Raw genomic sequence first — 19,865 nt, 5'->3', positions numbered from 1 at the left:
GCATCACCCAAGATTTCCTCGTTTAAAAATGCAAAGGCTCCAGCTCCACCCCAGGCCTCCTGAATCAGCAGCTCTGGGGGTGGGCGCAGCACTGTTGGGACAAGCCCTCCAGGTGACTTTCCTGCGCTCTCAGGCTGGGGTGGCTCGGCCCTGGGAGGCTTTGCCAACCCAAACGCTTCTTCCCTCACCAATGAAAAATCATCTGCTCTAGGGGGGGTCTTTTCCGCACGTCTTTATAACTAAGTTAAAATACAAAATTGTGAGAGAGAAGGTTAGAGAGAATTTCTTTACAACAACTCAAGTTTCTTTACAACATGTACAAATACAAAATACACATTACGTATCCGACATACTGAAATTTTTTTTTTTAAAGATTTTATTTATTTATTTGACAGAGAGAGAGAGAGACAGCCAGCGAGAGAGGGAACACAAGCAGGGGGAGTGGGAGAGGAAGAAGCAGGCTCCCAGCAGAGGAGCCTGATGCAGGGCTCGATCAGAGAACGCCGGGATCACGCCCTGGGCCGAAGGCAGATGCTTAAAGACTGAGCCACCCAGGTACCCCCGGACATATTGAAATTTGATGTGCGACATCACCTCACTCTCTGGGCAGTTCATGGACAGTTGGGCCATTAATTGCTTCACTCATTCATCTAAGAAACTTGAGCTGAGCACTTCCAATGCAACTAGCCCCATGCCAGGTGCTAGAATATGGAGATTTTTTTGAACCAAAAGACGAAAAACACGCTACACATATTACAAAGCTTGGATGTTATTAAACAAAATATGATAAATATCTCAAAATGTGTTTAAAGGTTGTATTAGTTACGAGACAAACACATATGAGTTGGGGAACATAGTACCTACTTCTAAATGTAGGTTCACAAAGAGGTCAGGAGTCCCTGGAGCCCAGCTTGTCATTGGCACCTGTGGCTCCCGTGACAGCTTAGTGTCTGAAGTCACCCACGATATGGCCGTGCAGTGCCGGAAACTAGATATGGGGCTCCCTTCTCCCCCTACTTCCCTACAGTGACCTGCTTTGACTTCAGCACAAACGTGGCAAACTCTGTTCCGAAGTCTTCTAACAATGGAAGCAACTTCCGGCCAACTCAGAAACTGAGGGGCTTGTAGTAGCCAAACGAGCTTCTGCTAGAAACTCTGATAGCCTGTCTAATATAGCAGGAATTATTTTGGTTGACTCCCAGAGAGTATTAGTCTCCTGCTTCTGCTGTATCTAGGACCAACATTTATGGCTTAAAGCAACCTAAAATTCTCCTAGAGTTCCAGAGGAAAATCAGTCTTGGTGAGTCACAGTAAATGAGTCGGCCAGTAGCATCCGTTCTGGAGGCTCTAGGGCAGAATCGGTTTCCCTCTTTTCTAGCTTCTAGAGGTCACCTGTGTGCCTTGGTTCATGGCCCCTTCTAACCTCTTCAGAGCCAGAGCGCAGCATCTTCCAGTCTCTTGCCTCCCACTCCCACCCTGCTCCCATAGTCACATGTCTTCACTCACCTCCTTGCCACCCTGAGAAGGATTCTGGTGATCATAGTGGGCCTGCCCAGGTAACCCAGGATAATCTTCCTGTCTCAAAACCCCTCACTCAATCATACCTGCACAGTCCCTTTTGTTATGTAAAATAACATTCACACAAGTTCCTAAGATTAATATACGGGCACCTTCGGGGGTCCACAGTTCAGCCCCTACAACACTGGGTGCCTACTTTAAGTAGAAAAAGCCGTTCAGGGGCCCCTGGGTGGCGCAGTTGTTAAGCGTCCACCTTCGGCTCCGGGCGTGATCCCCGAGTCCTGGGATCGAACCCCACATTGGGCTCCTCCGCTAGGAGCCTGCTTCTTCCTCTCCCACTCCCCCTGCTTGTGTTCCCTCTCTCGCTGGCTGTCTCTCTGTCAAATAAATAAATAAAATCTTTAAAAAAAAAAAAAAGAAAAAAAAAGAAAAAGCCATTCAATGCACAATAGTTAGGTATACAGGACTTGTCAGCAAGGAAGGGAACGAACATCTCACGCTCCCTATCCATGAGCCAGGACAATACCAGGCGCTTATTAGACCATCCCTCATCCATCCCTGGCAGCAACCCTAGAAGGCAGCTTCCATTATAATCCCCCGTTCACAGAGGAGGGAAGGCTCAGGTTTAGTAACCTGCCCAGCACACGTGGTCCAGGATGGAAGACCCAGGGCTGCCTGATTCCAGTCTTCTTCTTCAAACCAGATCTTCTCATGAAGGAAGGCCTCTCCCCCAGGCTCTGCCCATGCCTACAGGAGGGCCAGTATTACAAATGTAATTTTTGTACCTTCACGTCACAGTCCATCTTTTCTCTTCTTTAGTCAGTTTCCTTAGATGTAGAATAGTCTAACAGTTAAGGAAAAAGACTCTAGAGTCAGGCTTTCAGGGTTCAAATCCCAGCTTATCCCTTCTTTGCTGTGTGAATTCATGCTCGTTACTAAACCTCTCTGTTTCCTCATCTGTGAAATGGAAATAAAAGTAATTGCTCTCATAGGGTTTTACGAAGATAAAATCCATAAATGCAGATGTCTAACACTTTGCCCGGTTAGAAATATATAGGACACAGGTATGCTACTCTTATGTAAGAACACACACAGAATCTGGGACAAAGGCACTAACCCCAGGCTCTACAGCAGGAGGGGAAGAGAAGGAGAGATTCTGTAACATGACTCATGTTTAGCCCCCAGCAGAACACAGCAAACGGCAGCAGGGTCTAAGTTCTCTATACCATTCAACGGAACGAACAAGATCTATTTTTCATCTATGAGAATAAAGGAGTTAAAACATGTAAAGTACTTACCACTTATTTTTTAGATTTTTATTTATTGATTGATTTAGATAAAGAGAGAGAGAGCATGAGCATGGGGAAGGACAGAGGGAGAGAGACAGAAACATACTCCCTGTTGAGTAGGGAGCCCTACTTGGAGCTCAGTCCCAGGACCCCGGGGTCATGACTTGTGCCCAACGCAGACATTTAACCATCTGAGCCACCCAGGCGCCCCAAGCACTTACCATTTTCATCGTCAATGTTAATACTCTCTAGTGGTCGTAAGGATGCCTAAAAATGCTTACCTCAAGCGACATAAAAGAACTCAATAAACTAAAAGTTAATTGCACTGTCCTACTTGGGTCCTCTGGATAAACCACGAAAAAAGGAATTAAAAGGAAAGATACTTCTAGGATAATGCTAAGGAACTTCCAATACCCAAATCATGGCCATAAATAAGGATCTGACAAGGGTCTGTTACAATCCTTTAGTCACATGGACAAGTCCAGGCCAGCTCCCTTCTTAGTCTTTCCACCCAACCATCCAACATTTATTAAACACCTGCTGGATACCCATCATCTAAGTGCATCCTACGTTAGGGTACTCAAGTGAAAGACATAGCGTCTCCTTCAAGAAGACAATTCAACAGACAACCACAAGGGAGTGCTGTGAGAAATGCAGGCACCGAATACCAGAAGATACAAAAGATGACAGTACCTAATTATTTCAATTACTTGAGACAACTATTGACCTAAAGATTGAAGGTCACAGTATCCAGGTGGGACGATCATCAGTTCTTCCAGGCAGTCTGGACAGCATGTAGCTAAGTACAAAGACAGGAGTACAGAGTCTCTTTGCGGGCACCCCAAGTTCCAGTATGCCTGGGGTATGGAGTTTGAGTGGCTGAGTGGCAAGAAATAATGGTAACTGGATTGTGAAGGACCTTCTATTGTGTGTGCAAGAGTATGGAAAGGGAAAGGGGTAGCCCACAACGGTTTAAACAGAGATGTGACCAGAGAGGCAGAAAGCTGGACATGGATGTTGCCTCCATGTTGAAAGAGATCACTGGCCAAAACACAAGCAGTGACAATGAGTGCCATTGAGTGGGAAGTGGTGGATACTGCCTGCTGATCTTGGCCCTGGACTCTTTCCACTTTGGTTAAATTCTAAGTGGCCTATGGACTTTTCCTCATTCCTTCTCGGTTCTGTAACATGTGTGTGCCCTTAGGGTGGTGTAAAAATAGGCCCAGGGGCCCAGGGAAGAGGCAACTCAGCTGCCCAAGGATCTCAGACACTCCCTAGGCATGTGGCCTGCTTTCTCTCAGCTGTTGGGAGGGCTCAAGGTCACTGGGCCTGGAAACCTGATTCTGTTGCAGATGGCCTTCCCTTGGCCTGGGAAGCTCTGCGGAGAACACAGTGGGAGGTACCTGGCGCTGGGGCTGTCCAAGGCCATCTCAAGACGCTGCCTCTCACCAGGGGCCCCTCCTCCTTTTTCAGCTCCTGAGGTTCAATCAACAGGTCAACTCAGGCCCTTTCCAGAAATACTCTCCTTCCTTCTCCTGATCCTGCTGTATCCACAAATGAAAAATTAGAGTAGGGAATGGGGAGGTGGAGACTATTTTTATTACAACCCTTCTCTGTCACAGAAGTGAACACCCTAGGCTCTTATACTAGATAGACTTGGGTTCGAGCTCCAACTCTGCTTCCTAGGTGAGGAATCTGGGACAAAAAAAAAAAAAAAGACCTTGAAAAGAAGCCTCAGTCCCCACATGCAATTTTTTCAGGAGTGGGGGAAAAAAGGGATTCTGCTCATGGAATGTAAGTTTGAAAACCAGTGCCCAGTCCTTCTCTGTGTCTACATGCCAACGCCTATTGTTTGGGAAATCAGGTGCTACCATGTCCATGGGGACCTCCGAGAGGACAGGGTAGGGGAGCTGTGCTCTAAGCAGCAGGGGCACTGAACTTTCGGTCTGTGGAGCCCTGGGGACACATGGGCCGGCCTCTGGGATCCACCATCTACTCAGGTCCATGCAAAATTCTGGGGTATGTGCAATCTGGGGAGGAGAGGGCCTTAGCTTTCTTCAGATTTCCAGAGGATTCCATGTCCCCAACACATGAACGACGTGCACAAATCATCGTCTTAGAAACTGCCACGTATCAAGTGCTGTTCCTGTGCTAGGAACATGAGGGTAATGAGCTCACCTACCTCAAAACGGCTGTTGGGAGGATGGAGGGAGTGGATGGCTGGGCAGCGCTTAGCCTAGAACCCGGCACCAGGCAAACACTCGACAGGCTTTCGCTGTATGTTATCATCTTAATCGGTACTGCCCCCGATTATCCCTTTCGATGCCTCATTAATACTATGAAAACTTTATGGGCTATGTGTTATCAACCCCACTTTCTAGAACAGGAAATAGAGCCTTCAAAAGGTTAAATAATCAGCTCAAGGCCACAGAAGAGCAGAGAAGGAACTCGAACTCAGCCTATGTGGCTCCCAAGCCCAGCTGGCCCTCCGTCTAGAAGTTCAACGGCAAAGGGGCGCCTGAGTGGTTCAGTATGTTAAGCGTCTGAGTCTTGGCTTCAGGTCAGGTCAGGATCTCAGGGTCATAAGGTCGAGCCCCACATTGGGCTCCTCACTCAGCTCAAAGTCGACTTGGGATTCTTTCGCCCTTCCTCTCCATCCCCTTTTGCTCCTCCCCCTTGCTTGAGCTCACATGCACTCTCTCTCTAAAAATAATAAAATCTTTAAATGAAAAATAAAATAAAATAATAAAAGCACCAAGGGAAGAAGGCAGAGCACTTGGAGAGCTCAGCAGGCGGCTTCAGGCTGGGAGGCCCCAGATGATCCAGGGCCTGAGATCAGCCTCCAGAGGGATAAACAGCCCTGGGGCTTTCCGCTGAGAGGGCCAGCAGGCCTTGCTAACTTTGCACCTCTCTTCATCATCAACAAGAGAAAGCCAAGCCCTGTAAGATAATAATGATGAAGAAAGAAAACCACCCCCTGCGGCAGCCATTCCTAGGCTCCAAAGTAAGGCAATGTCTTGGAGCCCAGGGGTTCTAGGAGAGGCAGTGCCCTCGGGCCAGGCTCCAGGCAATGTTTCTCCTTCCAAAACGAATGCATAACTCTGCTGAACACAGCACTTGAAAGCCAAAAAGATGCCCCTGGGTTGCCATGGCAATGCTAAACAGACAAAACATTTTAACCAGCTCTGACGCACATACGCAAAACTTATTTAAGGGCCAAACGGACAGACTGGCGGGTGAGAGGGCGCAAGAGTGTTTCTACAGCTCTGTCTCCAAGGACACAGTCCCAGAGTGTCTAGGTCAGCCTGAAAGGGCCCAAAGGACTCCTAGGGAAAGGGAAGTCCCTGCCCTGCCTCTCTGCCTCGTGCCCACAGTCACTATCCTAGGAGGGCCACCGCAGGGTTACAGTGCACGCTGAGGGTGCTGGCTCTGCCTCTCCCTGGGGACAGCCCTCCACCATGAGGCTCTTCAGTCTCTTCACCAGAAAGGGGGGAGTGTTATGTGGGCCCACAGCAGACTGGGGAGGATGGGAGGTGCCCATAAGCAAAAACGGGCTCACAAACCTTACGGCATTGTGCAGATACAAGTCAGAGCAAAGAGTAAACTCGCCAACTACCACTTCCCACCAGGGGGCATTTTCAGGCCCCAGGTCGGTTATTTTCCTTTAAAAATACTTTACTACAAGGCCCAGTGGGGGTGGTTCCCCCGAATGTGGTGATCTGGGGAGTGACGATGAATGCAGAAGACTTGTCCCAGACCTGAAGACTGCCATGCCTGTGGGGTCTGCTGTATTCTGGACTCTTCCATGCCCCACCCTCACCGCAGGAGAGGAGTCTCACCAGATACAGCTCACCGTGTTTCGGGAGGTCATGGGCAAGTATGCTACAACACCTTCCTCTGCAGCGTCCTGACAAGCTCTTGTAAAGAGATGCTCCAGGAATGTGAACGTGAATGTGAATCCTCTTCCGTCCATCATTGCCCTGTGTGAACCCTCTGGCCTTTCAGACTCACTCCCTAGAAGTTTCTCTTACACCTCCCTCGTTCTCGGATGGAATGGGCCCCCACTGTGCCCTGTGCACTGATGTCTGTGCAAACAGCCGCACTGTTATTCCCTGGTCTCCTGCCCACTCCTCACGCAGCTCCTGGAGGTCAGGGATCCCCTCTTGTTCACCTGAGCGTTCACGTGGCCCACCCCAGTGGTCGGCATCGGTCAGCACTCTGTGAAGGTCTGCTGATCGGCAGGCTCAAAGGGACACCGCCACGCCCATGGCGTCTGTGCCTCAGTGCCCCTGGGATTTTCCAGTCCCAATGCCAGAGCTATCTGCTCTCACTTCCAGCCTCCTGGAAAAGAACATGTGAAGCAGAGCCCAGAGTGCAGGAATTCGAGATCTGAGCCTCTGGGCGGCCTGGTGGGCCAGGAGAAGTGACGGGGCTGTGGCTCCTACCCACAAAAATCAAAGCTCTTGGCCCTACTCACAGGTTGGCTGATGGACTGAACTTGCCCTTGAAAAATGGAGCAGCACCCATTCCTCCCGCTCTAAGCCAGGATTGCTTTTCTTTGGCTCCATTCTTCAAGGCTGCTGAAGAGGCTGTGTTTTCTTAGGGAGTGAGCACATCGATTATGTTGATTATTGCGAAGGGAGGCACAGTTACCCTCCCAACAGGTGTACTCCCCACGTTATCACCTCTTTGTGGGTCATCTTCCTTTTGCCGACATGGTGCTCCCCACATGCCTTCTGCTGTCTCCCCCAAATAGGGGATTTGTAGCAAGCAACAGCAAAACTTTATCATGGGCTGCCCAAAATAAAGCCTAATGGGGAGTCTGACCTTGCTAGAAGTCTAAAAATGGTGGCTCACCCACTGCGTCCTATTCCCAAAGTACGCTTCCCATGATTAGAAATGCACGAACTCTGCACACGCTCGGACAGGTGCACATGCGCATGTGCACATGCACACACACACACACACACAGGGGTTCTAGTAGACAGAACAACACCTGTGCTTGTCTAAGAGGCACTTCCTGTGTGCTCCAGGTGAGTTTCCGTCTTACGGGTGTGTCATTGTTTGTGATGTAGGGCTAACGACAATGGCCCTGTTGTCTTTATCATCTTTCTCATTTCCTACAGAATGGAATGACTGTGGTGGAGGTTTTCACATTTGCCTGGCCTCACATCCCGTACGCTGAACTATTCTCTGCTGCGTTTACCACCAGACCGTGTCTGCCTCCCCGCCCCTAAGCTGGAACTAATTATCACAGACAATTATAGGATTTTATATTCCTGTGTTCTAAAAAGAAAACCCCACAGGCCATGAAAAAAAAAAAAAGAAAACAATACTTTCACAGCTGAAAGAGTTAGAGAAACCACAGAATTACATGGGTGCTATGGTAGCATTTATAAATAACACTTGGCATCTAGAACAAGATGGGCCCCAAAGAATCCGAGGTGGCATCATTATTTTATAATCTGGAAAAGTGGACTTTCACACCTCCAACAGAAAGCTCAGAAAATACAAAAGTGCCAAAGAGAACAAAACGCTCATTACCTTCAAATGGCGGGTATACGCATGCATTATAATGGGCTGGGACAAATGCATCCCTATCTATCCCAGGGGGAAACCTCTTTCATGTGAAGATATGACTGCATGTGTAAAATGCTTGCACTAAATTAAGTCTTCTATCTTCCAAATTTTCTCAATTATTAATACACTAGACAGCTGCAGTAGCTCTAGCAAAAATAGCAGCCAAGCTTTTCCAGAAGTCAAAGCAGTCATGAGGTGTCTGCACGGGGACTTTCCTACGTAAGGAGGGGCTACTCTCTGGATCGAACAAAAAGAAGCAAAATCCCCAGGGAGATNATGACAAAAAAAAAAAAAAAAAAAAAGAACTTTTTCACAGTGTAAACTAAAGAAGGACTCCTCACCACACGTACTCCTCTTTAGAAGAAAAAAAATGTGTTTTTCTGCATGCAAAAGAAAGTGGACTAAAAAGGTTATCTGTCCAACTCACTAGGATAACAATCACTTGGGAAAACTGAAAGGGAAAAACCAAGGAATGTCAATTGCTTTGTTATATTCTGAAATGACACTGCCAAATTGTGCCAACTCAAAGGGAGTAGGGGAAGGTCGGAAAAAAACAGATCATGCCTTTTTCTTAGGTTTCTATAGCAGATTAACGTACTGCAAAAATAAAAAGTTGTCTTTGAGTTGCCACCTTCGTACTTTAAACAGGTAGGAGCATCATTTTACAGTCTGATATATGCACACTTGGTGTAAAGATTGTTTGGAAAGCCTTTTGAAGGGAAACATCAGGTACTCAGAGCATTGCAATTTAATGTTTTCTCAGTAGTGATCATGAATTTTAATTCAAAGATTATGCACAGGACACATAATAAGAACAGATGTTAAAAGATTCTTTTTTTTTTTTTTAAGCTCTAATGTAAGAGCTTAAGCATATCACACCAGAAAGTATATCACTTGTCAAGGTTAGGAATGGTCTGGATATGATTATACATTTCACATCTCCTGTCACCATTGTGATTCCACATCATTCTAACCTTTAATGGCAATCAGACCACATGCCCTGATTTCTGAGCAAGATACCATGACCTCATCTGTGCCTCAGCACCACATATAAACAGAGATCGTTGTGTCTTTGAAAAGGCAGAACGAGTCACAGTGGCCCAAATTCTCAACAAGTATGTGTTTCCCTCAGGTCTGCATAATTTGTTTCCGAAAGAAAGGGCAGTATTTCACGTTCCCTGTCTCACCATGTACGTAAAAATCACGGCCACTTTTTAGTAAATGCCAACAAATGTTAGAGAAGCCGACCACAGCTACTTGGAAATCGCTGTTAGTTTATTAATATAATCCCCTAGAGGAAAGCTTATGGTGGGAATGTTTTCAAGATGGTCAATATCATTGAGAGGCAGCCGTGTACCACTCACCATTTGCGATCTGTTCTTCGGACAGCCATTGATGTCTTCAATCTTCTCATTTGCTGAAAAAGGAAACACAAGTCAGAAAAATAAACAATTCCCCCCAGATACTGGGAGTAGTGACGTTCAGGACCCTTGAGGCCAACCAAGTCTTAAGGCCCATCAGTCCAATCAGCGCAGCCATGGGAAATGCTGAGACACAGCTCGCAGGCTTCAGGACTTACTCATCGAGCCGCCGTCCTCCGGGGACAGCTGGGGCAAGGTCGTCAGCATCTAGAGCAGAGACAACTGCACTGACGACAGTCTTGGAGCGATGGGGCATCATAGAAACGTGTGGGGACTGAGAAATAGACCGGGCTGTGATTGTGTTTTCGGCCCTTAGAAAGGCAAGTATAACCTCCCTGCAGAAGATGGGTTGGTTCGGAGCGGATCAGTCCAGCTGTAGCTCCACTTGGGACAAAAGGCATAGATGATAGCATCTCACCTCATCTTTTTCTTAATCAAAAAAAAATTTAATTCCAGTATAGTTAGCGTACGGTGTTCTCTTAGTTTCAGGTGTACAATAGAGTGATTCAACACTTCGTACACACCTGGTCTCATCACAGCAAGTGCCCTCTGTGACCCCCATCACCTGTTTCCCCCACCCCCCTCTGGTGACCCTCAATCTGTTCTCTACAGTTGAGGGTCCGGTTTTCCATCTGTCTCTTGCTTTTCCCTTTGTTTTGTTTCTTAAATTCTACAAGTGAAATCACATGATATTTGTCTTTCTGATTTATTTCGCTTGGCATTATATTCTCTAGCTCCATCCATGACGTTGCAAATGGCAGGACTTTGTTCTTTTTTATGTCTGAATAATATTACACACACTCGCGCGCACACACACACACACACACACACTTCTTTATCCATTCATGTATTGCTAAAGACTTGGGCTATTGTAAATAATGCCGCCATAAACAGCAGTGCACGTATCCCTTTGAATTAGTGTTTTTATATTCTTCGTGTAAATACCCCGTCATGGAATTACTAGATCATATGGTAGTTCTATTTTTAATTTTTTGAGGAACCTCCATACTATTTCCACAGTGGCTGCACCAGTTTGCATTCCCACCAATGGTGTGCGAGGAGGGTTCCTTTGTCTCCACATCCTTGCCAACACTTGTTTCTGGTGTTTTTGATATGAGCCATTCTGACAGGTGTGAGGTGACCTCACTGTGGTTTTGACTTGCATTTCCCTGATAGCTGAGCATCATTTCATGCATCTGTTGGCTGTCTCACCTCATCTTTAGCCAGAAATGCTAATATTGCTTAATACCAATAGGATTACTAATAGGCCTACTCCCAAAGTGGTAACACACAGAGAAAATGAGAGGGTGAGACAAAGTGGCTCACCTGAGATCACATAGTAAGTCCAAGTTAGGTCTGAAACACACTCTTAGAGGCATAATAGCACCTAGATACTTGGAAAAGGGGGAGAAAGAGGTTGTGCTGAATGAATTGGAAATCAACACCAGTGACAAGGAAGAAAGGCCCAGGTCCTCACGGTGCAGTATGGAGGAATCCCTACAAGACACAGCCTAAGTGATCCACAGTGGGGGGGGGGGGTTGGGTTGGCCACAGCAACGCCACAAAAACACGATATATGTAGAGGTTAGGGCACTGGCTTTGGAGGCAAAGATACTCCAGTTTGAATCTCTGCTCTATAGGTTCTTAGCTTTGTGATCTTAGCCATGTCACTCAACCTCTCTGGGCCACAGTTTCTTCATCCTTAAGATGGAGCTAGTACGACCTACTTTAGAGGAAAGGCTGTGGGAAATAGATTACAGGATGGCAATAAAGTGCTTCGCACTGTGCCTAGCACACAGTAAGTTTCTATAAATGGCAGCTCTTGTTAACCCAATAACATATCATCTATGTAAAATACGTAAAATATTAATTTCCTTCCTGCTGTCTCCATCAGAGTTAAGCCCAGAGACTCAGCTAGGAGTCCATAGTCAAGAACGAAGGATCTGCGTCCTCTGTGAAGCCTTTATAAGCTTCCTTCTCGGTCCCCTGTCCTTCCACACCCCGGCCGCCGGCCCCCACTCCCGGCAGGAGAAAGCACCTTCAGGTGTCTGCTCACTCAGGAGAAAGCACCTTCAGGTGTCTGCTCACTCAGGAGAAAGCACCTTCAGGTGTCTGCTCACTCAGGAGAAAGCACCTTCAGGTGTCTGCTCACTCAGGAGAAAGCACCTTCAGGTGTCTGCTCACTCAGGAGAAAGCACCTTCAGGTGTCTGCTCACTCAGCACTGCATACCTACCTCTACTTCGCTGTTAATTATCTAAGGTGCAACTCCTTTTCTTGTCTCCCCCACTATGCTGTTCATAGCCTGGCAGACATGCAGGTTTGGGCTTTCACATTTGTGTCCTCAGGGCTCAAGAAGTGCTTACAAAACTGAATTAAAAAAAAAAACAACAAAACCTCTTATGTCAGATTTTAATGAACAGGATGCCAAAAACTTCCATGCAAAGATACTAAAAACCATCTGAAAGGGATAATAGAATCAAAGTGTCCCAAGCCTCTATTTTACAATGCCCGAATCTAAATATACCACACCATTACCTCAATTGGGCTTAGTTTTTCTCTAGTGTATCTACCTGAGAGAGAAGGGAGAAATAAGACAGCCAACTAGTGGTAAGAAATTGTTGACAAAACCAATCACCGTGAGACAGTCTAGTTAGTATACATTCGGTCTAATCTGCACCTTTAGAATTTGCACAGAGTAATGGATACTCAGCTTTATGCCCCACCTTGGAAGATGTCAATCTTCAGAGATCCAACTCTTAAGAACACTAGGAGAGACATTTTAGGAAGCCTTTTCCACCTGTTTCCCTCACTCCCCAAAGAGGTGCCACAGAGCCTTTAAAAAAGCACATAAGAAATGCCCCATGGATGGGAGGACTCATGAATATTTGTTCTTTAGTTCACTAAAAAATACTAGAACAACAATCGGCCAGAATAGATCACTGACATGTAAACTCCAGACAAAGCTTTATCACCTGCTCTTTCCTACTGTAACCCCAGAGCGAAGGACAGTGCCCGACACACAGTAGCCGCTCAAATATTCGTTGAGAGGAACTAAGGAATGAATATCCTGACAGTTCAAAGCAGCAAGGTTTCAGGCCTATTCTGAGGCAGTTGTTCTCTCACTTGTCAATGCAGACATACGTACTGAAGTTGAAAAAAAAAAAAAAAGATCCTCGACGAATGGCACTTCTTCACACAAGAGAAATCATGTCAGGCCCGCACTCGGACCTTGGGTTTTGATATACAACACTGCAGAATAAATGTGTGGCTTTTGAGAATTCAGGCCGCTCAAGGTCTCTTCTAACTGGATATTCATGATGGCCAAAGTCATTAGTCATTAGATTCCAACCAATCCCCAATGCAGCACAACGTCATTAGTGCTCATGAAAGTGAAGGACGGCTAACCGTGATCCTAAGAAATCATTTTAAAGATTCTTTAAATACCATCTGGTTAAAAAAAAAAACCCAAAGCGTTTGGTCTAATTATTTCTCTACTTCCTTTTCGTGGTCAGTCACCAAACCACAGTCAGGTACGGCCTGAATTCAAATATCGCGGCTCCCGTCTAAGCTTCGTGCCATTGTACAACATTCCAAATAAACCGATGGAGTGGAGCCTATGGGACGACTATTCAGAAGATACATGCGAAGAGATAAATCAAACGCCGAAACCCAAACTCAAACGCTTAATAAAAATGCAAAACAAATCTTGAAACTCCTAGTTTCCAATTTCATGTAATTTCAATACTTCTCCTTTGCTTAAATTCTCAAGAATTCCTATGGCTGTCATAAATGCTTAGAGCAGTAACCGTGCTCTGATTCTGCTGATAAGAAGGAAGAAGAGCTTGGTCTTCCGAGCCGAAATTATTAACTTGTGGTAGGAGGTCTTTGGCTGCAAACCAAAAGCAGATAGCCGAAGAAGCAAAGGCATTTGTCCCCGAAGTCCTCAACTATGATTAAAACTGGCATCCCTAAGTGCCCATGTTAATTTATTTATTCCAGCGTGTTCAAGACATTCTCAGCACATGAATGCAGTAACCTGCCTGCACACGAGGTGACAAGTTAGTAATTGGAAAGCGTTTTAAGTAAGAAGAGTGGCACCAAGCTCATTGCTTTCCAAAGGACTCCTTTTAAAGGCCTGAGCGCATTTCAGGAACCCCTGCATCTCTGCACAGGGCAGTTGGCAGCCCTGCCAACGGGAAGAGAGAGAAACTGGCTGCCCAGAAAGGCAGAGGACTTACCCAAAGACGCACAACAGTAGTAGGTCATCAATGGAAAGAGTGCACAGTCCTAGGTCTGAATTCCTGGCTATGCTCAGAGGCAGCCCCAATGGTGATGGAAAAGGAGCTGCTATCAGCTTTCTTCAGCTCTAAAGGGAAAGCTCTTCCCCTGTCCTCTGTCCTCGTTTCCTCCTTCTCTCCAATCCTCCTTTGTTCATCCTGTTTCCCTCCTTCTCTCTGTTCTTTCCTCCCTGCCTCCCACCCCTTCTCTCCTTCCAACCCCTTCTGGCATTCTCCCTGAGTGACAGCAATGTAAGCAGGAGGAGGGAGGCCTGTCTCTCCCTCTTGATTCATGCTGTTTATCCTGGCCTCGTAAACCTTTCTCATAACTCATGGCGATGGCACCACGATGGGCTGGCAGGCAACTGCCGGCTTTGGGCAGCTCATGACTCAAGAAGATAATCACACTAATAAGAGGTTGAATGGAGACTGGACTCTCGGTCACGAAGGGCAGCAGGGAAAGGTCCATTTCTGCCCAACAGGCAGAAGGCAATGGTAGAAAAGTGTGGGCCCCAAATCATCCCACCATCTGAGAAGCCCAGCTCCTGGGACAGAAGCATGGACTCTAGAATTGATCTCTCTGGGGCAGGTGAAGATTCTGGAGCTAAGGTCTGTGCGTAACACTTAAGGCTTTCCTTGAAGCCACACTTCTGATCCTGGCACTCCCCAATGTGCAAAACCAGCTCTTCAGCCACTAGCCTTCATGTTTAGGCAGAAGCCCAGAATTCACTGCCCTGCACCTGCTAGCCCTGCCCCTGGGAGTCCCGCCTTATTTCGCCTTGTTGACCCTCTCGCTCTCTACACTCCAAGCCTCTCTGCACACTATTTCCTCAGCCAGGAATGTCCTCCTGACTGCTTCGCCTAGCCAACTACAATTTGAGGTCTTGGCTTAAAGGTAAATTCTTCAAGGAACCCTTCCTTGATTCCACCCCCTACCCCCACCATGGGTCAGGTCTCACAGCACCACCGGTCTTCAATCAGTATGTACTATACTTCTTCCAGCCCTTGAAAGGCATTGTTCCCCAAAGGGACAATCACCCTGACTTCAAGTTTCAATGGGCCTTCATTTTGGGGGTGACCTTTTCTCTAACTACTCTGATATAACTTCAAATGGGGGGCACCTGGCTCAGTCAGTTGGGCATCTGATTCTTGATTTTGGCTCGGGTCACGATTGTGGGGTGGTGAGATCGAGTCCCATGTCAGGTTCTGTGCTAGGTGTGGAGTCTGCTTGAGATTCTGTCCGTCCCTCTGCCCCTCTCCCTGCTCATACTCACTAAAAGTAAATAAATAAAATCTTTAAAAAAGGAAGGAAGGAAGGAAGGAAGGAAGGAAGGAAGGAAGGAAGGAACAAACTTCAAATGGGCAGAAAAGTCACAGGAATTGTACAGAGAATTCCCACACACCATCCTTTCTCATTTTCACCCCCCTTGTCTCTGTACAGGTATACAGATTTTTTTTCTGAATCCTTTTAGTGTAAACTACCTAGATCGTGTCCTTTGCCCCTTAGACTTCATATGCATTTACAAAGAACAAGGAGATTATCTCACGGTACAATTACAAAATTCAAAAAACTTAACATTGATATAATCCCAATTTTGGCAATATACTAAAAAATGTCCTCTGTGGCATTTTATTCCCCTATACAGGATCCAGTCCAGGATCTTGCAATACATTTAGTTGTCACATCTCTTTAATCTCCTTCATTCTGGAACAATTTCTCAGCCTTGGTCTCTCATAGAGCTGACAGTTTTAAACAATACAGGCCAGTTTTTTTGTTTTTGTTTTTAAATAGAATGTTCCACAATTTGAGTTGGTCTAAGATTCCTTGTGATTAGTTTCAGGTTTTCCATCCCTTCCTGGAATTCAACATAAGTGATGCTATGTTCTTCTCGGGATATCACATCAGCAAGCACATGATATCCATCTACCCCTTGCCAGTGATTGAATTTTGATCTCCTGGTCATGAAGTGGATTCTCCCCTGTGCGGATACATTTCCCCTTGCAACTAATAAGCAATCAGGGCAGAGACACTTTGAGACCATGCAAATTGCTTGCTCCTCAAACTTTCTCCTCCAGATGTCAGCATCCATTGCTTCTTGCCTTAACTAATCTTTACCATTATGGTTGCAACTTGCTTTGTATTTTTCTCCAACAGTCGAGTCCTTTCTTCTCCACGGATAGATGTATCTGTCAGTATAGACTTGTAGATTCCTATTTTATTCCATAATTACAATCCACAACTGTCCTTAATTTTGAAGCTCTTGTGGTCTCAGATTATGGTCATTCTTTGTAGCCATGGAGGGCAGAACTAGTACTTATAAGGAGACACTACCAAGGGGTGGGGGGCAGATTGTGACCTAGTGAAAGAAAAGCTCTGGAAGGATTCCAACTCTCCACTTAGAACTAGCTGACGGGGGCGGGGGGGGGGTTGGGGAGTAGTAAGCTGCCAGTCACAGGAAATATTTCACAGTCTATTGACTGTTCTTCATAAAAGAAATTCATGCATCAGGGTTGGGGCTTTAGAGGCCCCTTCCAAACCTTGAGACCTGCAACAGAATCCTGGAAAGGAGGAGAGCATGACACAAAGTTTAGAGGCATGTTCAGAAAAACAGTAACTGCTGGGAAGGGGACACAATCAGGCCACCTGTTGGAAATAATCCAACCAGTCTTGCAGAAGCAGGAGCTGTAGTGAATAAAAGTCTAATCCCTAATCCTCTTGCGATTCTTTGAACATCATTGCTTGCCAGCCACCATGTTAAATGCTATGGGCCAGAAAGAAAGACAACTCAGACCCAGGCCCAATACAGAAGCCCATGGAATGAAAGAGGAGGGTCCTCCAGCTCTGTGTGGGGGAGCTAGGAAAGCTATGGACTTTTCTGGATGAATGGGGGCTCACCAGCCAAAGAACAGTTGCAACACTAAAATTCTGTCCAGGACATGGTAGATTCCAATTCTGGGAAAATTTTAGATAGACCAACAGAGACACACATACATATATATATGTGTATGTTAAATACATGTACACATACAAACGTATCTTTACATTTCATTTTAAAGGACACATGTGTGGGAGAAAGCATGGGCTTCAAAGTCAAGTGTACAATTGGTCAATAGTTCAATAGCCTGATCAGAAAAGGCTGTTCCTGCTCCCTCACCAAGAGATCTGTATTCACAAATACGTTAAGATTAAATGCTCTGAACTGGCTGGCAAACAATCTAGAGAAGAGGTCAAGGGCAGGGATAGAGGTGCTAACACCTGGCTTGACTTATAGAGTCCCCAGCAGGAGCAGGCCTTTCTTGGAGAGCTGAAGGAAAGCAAGTTGGTGGCCTCAGGTGCTGTCAGGCACTGGTACTCAGTTGAGGCCCTGATATCTGTCCAGTGGCTCAGGCCCAGACAGGCTGCTGTCTAGGGAGGTTCATGTCATCCAAACAGATTCAGGGAAGCATCCTCCTAAGCAAGGATAAATACTGTACTAGCTTACATTCTGTAGCACTGTGCTTAGTGAATTCAGGACATACATGCTACCATTCATCTATTCTGAGCCCATGACAGACAACGAATCTATCATGATACACCCTAACATGGATACCAAGGCCTTATCATCCTCGTACTCCTACCTTTCTAGGAAGTGGCTACCCACTTCCTAGAGTGCTAACCCAGGACACTTTACTTTCCAAACATAGGTCATGTTTGCTACCTACCCTGCATTTCCTAAGACTGCCACAAAAATCAGGCTGCGCACATTTTAAAGACAGGAAAACAGAGGCAGCAGAGGTAAAGGGGCTCTGAGGTCCCACGGTTGGGAGCAATGAAGCTGGGATGAGAGCAAGGCCTCTCAGGTCCATCCTTTCCCACTCGCTCTCTTGTTCCTAGTGCTGAAAGCGGAGAAGGCTCTAGTAGAAATACTACACAGCCCCAAGATTCAACCATAGCGGTGCCTCGTGTGACACTGCTGATGTGGAAATCAACACTCAGCTCAAGTCCAAGTTCTCTCCTCTATGAAGACCTCAGCAAGACGATGCTACTCCTTCTTCCAAGGGTACAGGCCTTGCACATTTGTCTCTTTATTCCTAGCTTGGAGCACAACGCTGGCACACAGCGCTCAACAAATGGGTACTGAGCTGAACTGAAGGGAGCCAGATCCTTGTGCCGGGTTCCATGTTTCTGGATGGGCAGGGGGTATAATATAGCAGGCCAAAGAACAGAGGCTTTAGAAGCAAACTAAGCCAAATTAGAATCCCCTCGCAGACTAGTCGTGTGACTCACTGAGCCTCAGTTTCTGCAGGTGTAAAATGGGGCAAGTATTCCCTACTACACAGGGATGTTGAGGAAATGGAGAGAAATTTGTAAAAGATTGGCAGGAGTGATGAAGGGCGGGAGGAAGAGAAACTGGTTCCAGTCCAAGATGACTACATAGGAAGAAGGAAGGGGCAGAGGGTGGAGTAGGCAAAATGGGTGAAGGGGAGTGAGAGACACAGGCTTCTAGTTACAGAGTGAATCAGTCACAAGGATAAAAGGCACAGCATAGGTAACGTAGTCAATGATACTGTAAGAGAGTTGCATGGTTGAAGATGGGCGCTACATTTGTGGTGAGCAAAGCATAATAGTTAAAACTCTTAGGTCACTATGTTGTACACTGAAACTAATGTAACACTGGGTGTCAACCACACTCAGAAAAGTTTGAGAAAAAAAGTGGGAGGAGGAAGAGGATGAAAAGGAAGAAGTGTAGCAGACAGATTTCTAGGTCACCCCCAATGGTCTTCCCACTTAACTTCAAACCCTTGCACAATCATCCCCTCCTGTGGGGTGTGACAGAACCTAGGATTTGCTTCTAACCAACAAAACATGGCAAAGGTGATGGGATGTCACTCTCACAATCATGTTACATTGCAGAAGATTGCAACTTCCTAGCCAATTTGCTCTAGAAATTTCTCCCTTGCTGGCATTGAAGAAATCAATCCAAGCAGCCACATTGGGAGACCCACATGGCAAGGAGCTGAGAGGGGCTTTTAAGCGCGAAGCCCTCCAGCCAAGAGTCAGTGAGAAATCAGGACTTACTTCCTCTAACTGCAAGGCAAACGAATCTGCCCACACTGAGCAAGCCTGGCCCCCTCCCTAGTCAAGCCTCCACATGAGGACTCAGCCTGGGCCGGCATCTTGACTTCAGCCTTGCACGGGCGCCAGCTAAGCCATGCGTGCCTGCACTTCCGACACCCAGGAACCAGGAGATAATATCTACATGGCAATGCGTTCTACAGCAATAGACCACTGACACAGGGCAGGCGGGAGGAAGGAGAGGAAGAAGGGGAACGGCACAAGCTAGTCTTAAGAATCAATCTGAGGATGGCAGGGGCGCTTGTATCTGAGTGACAGCATCCGTCCAAAAGTTTCCAGCTAAGGCCACCTTGCTTGTGTTTTCAGGTACAACCTCTACCAAGGTGAGCGAAGCTAGAACCGTAAAGGCCACTCATCTCAGACTTGAAAGATAAGTGACTTTCCCACAACGACACACACCCAAGGGGCTGGGGCTTCTGTCCATACGCCTTCTCCTCTGGCACAAGGCAGCCACCGAAGCTGCCAGCGACAGCAATCAGCCTAATGGCATCTAACTGACCTCCTGCCTCCTGAGTCGGAGCTCTCGGGCAGGGCTGCGGGGGGCACTTCCCTTAAGCCTTAAGGCTCAAGGCGGAGCTGTGCCCACCTGCCTTCCAGGGCTGAACCCACTCTTCCTGGCACGCAGCCCCAGCACCCTTCCCCCAGTATTAAAACCAGAACCAA

The 19,865-nt window shown here is 46.7% G+C and overlaps 1 protein-coding gene across 8 annotated transcripts in view; it reads right to left on the bottom strand.

The window, feature by feature from the left end:
* NAV2 (neuron navigator 2) overlaps positions 1–19,865 on the bottom strand; it is a 385,459-nt gene that overhangs the window by 245,265 nt on the left and 120,329 nt on the right. For all 8 annotated transcript variants that reach the window (XM_034646084.1, XM_034646086.1, XM_034646085.1 and 5 more), the window contains exon 3: positions 9,752–9,804. In XM_034646084.1, coding sequence (XP_034501975.1) covers positions 9,752–9,804 — 53 coding nt within the window. The remainder of the gene's footprint in view (positions 1–9,751; positions 9,805–19,865) is intronic.

The sequence above is a fragment of the Ailuropoda melanoleuca genome, chromosome 16 (assembly GCF_002007445.2).
Source record: "Ailuropoda melanoleuca isolate Jingjing chromosome 16, ASM200744v2, whole genome shotgun sequence".
NCBI lineage: Eukaryota > Metazoa > Chordata > Mammalia > Carnivora > Ursidae > Ailuropoda > Ailuropoda melanoleuca.
This window is presented reverse-complemented; position numbering and strand designations above follow the sequence as displayed.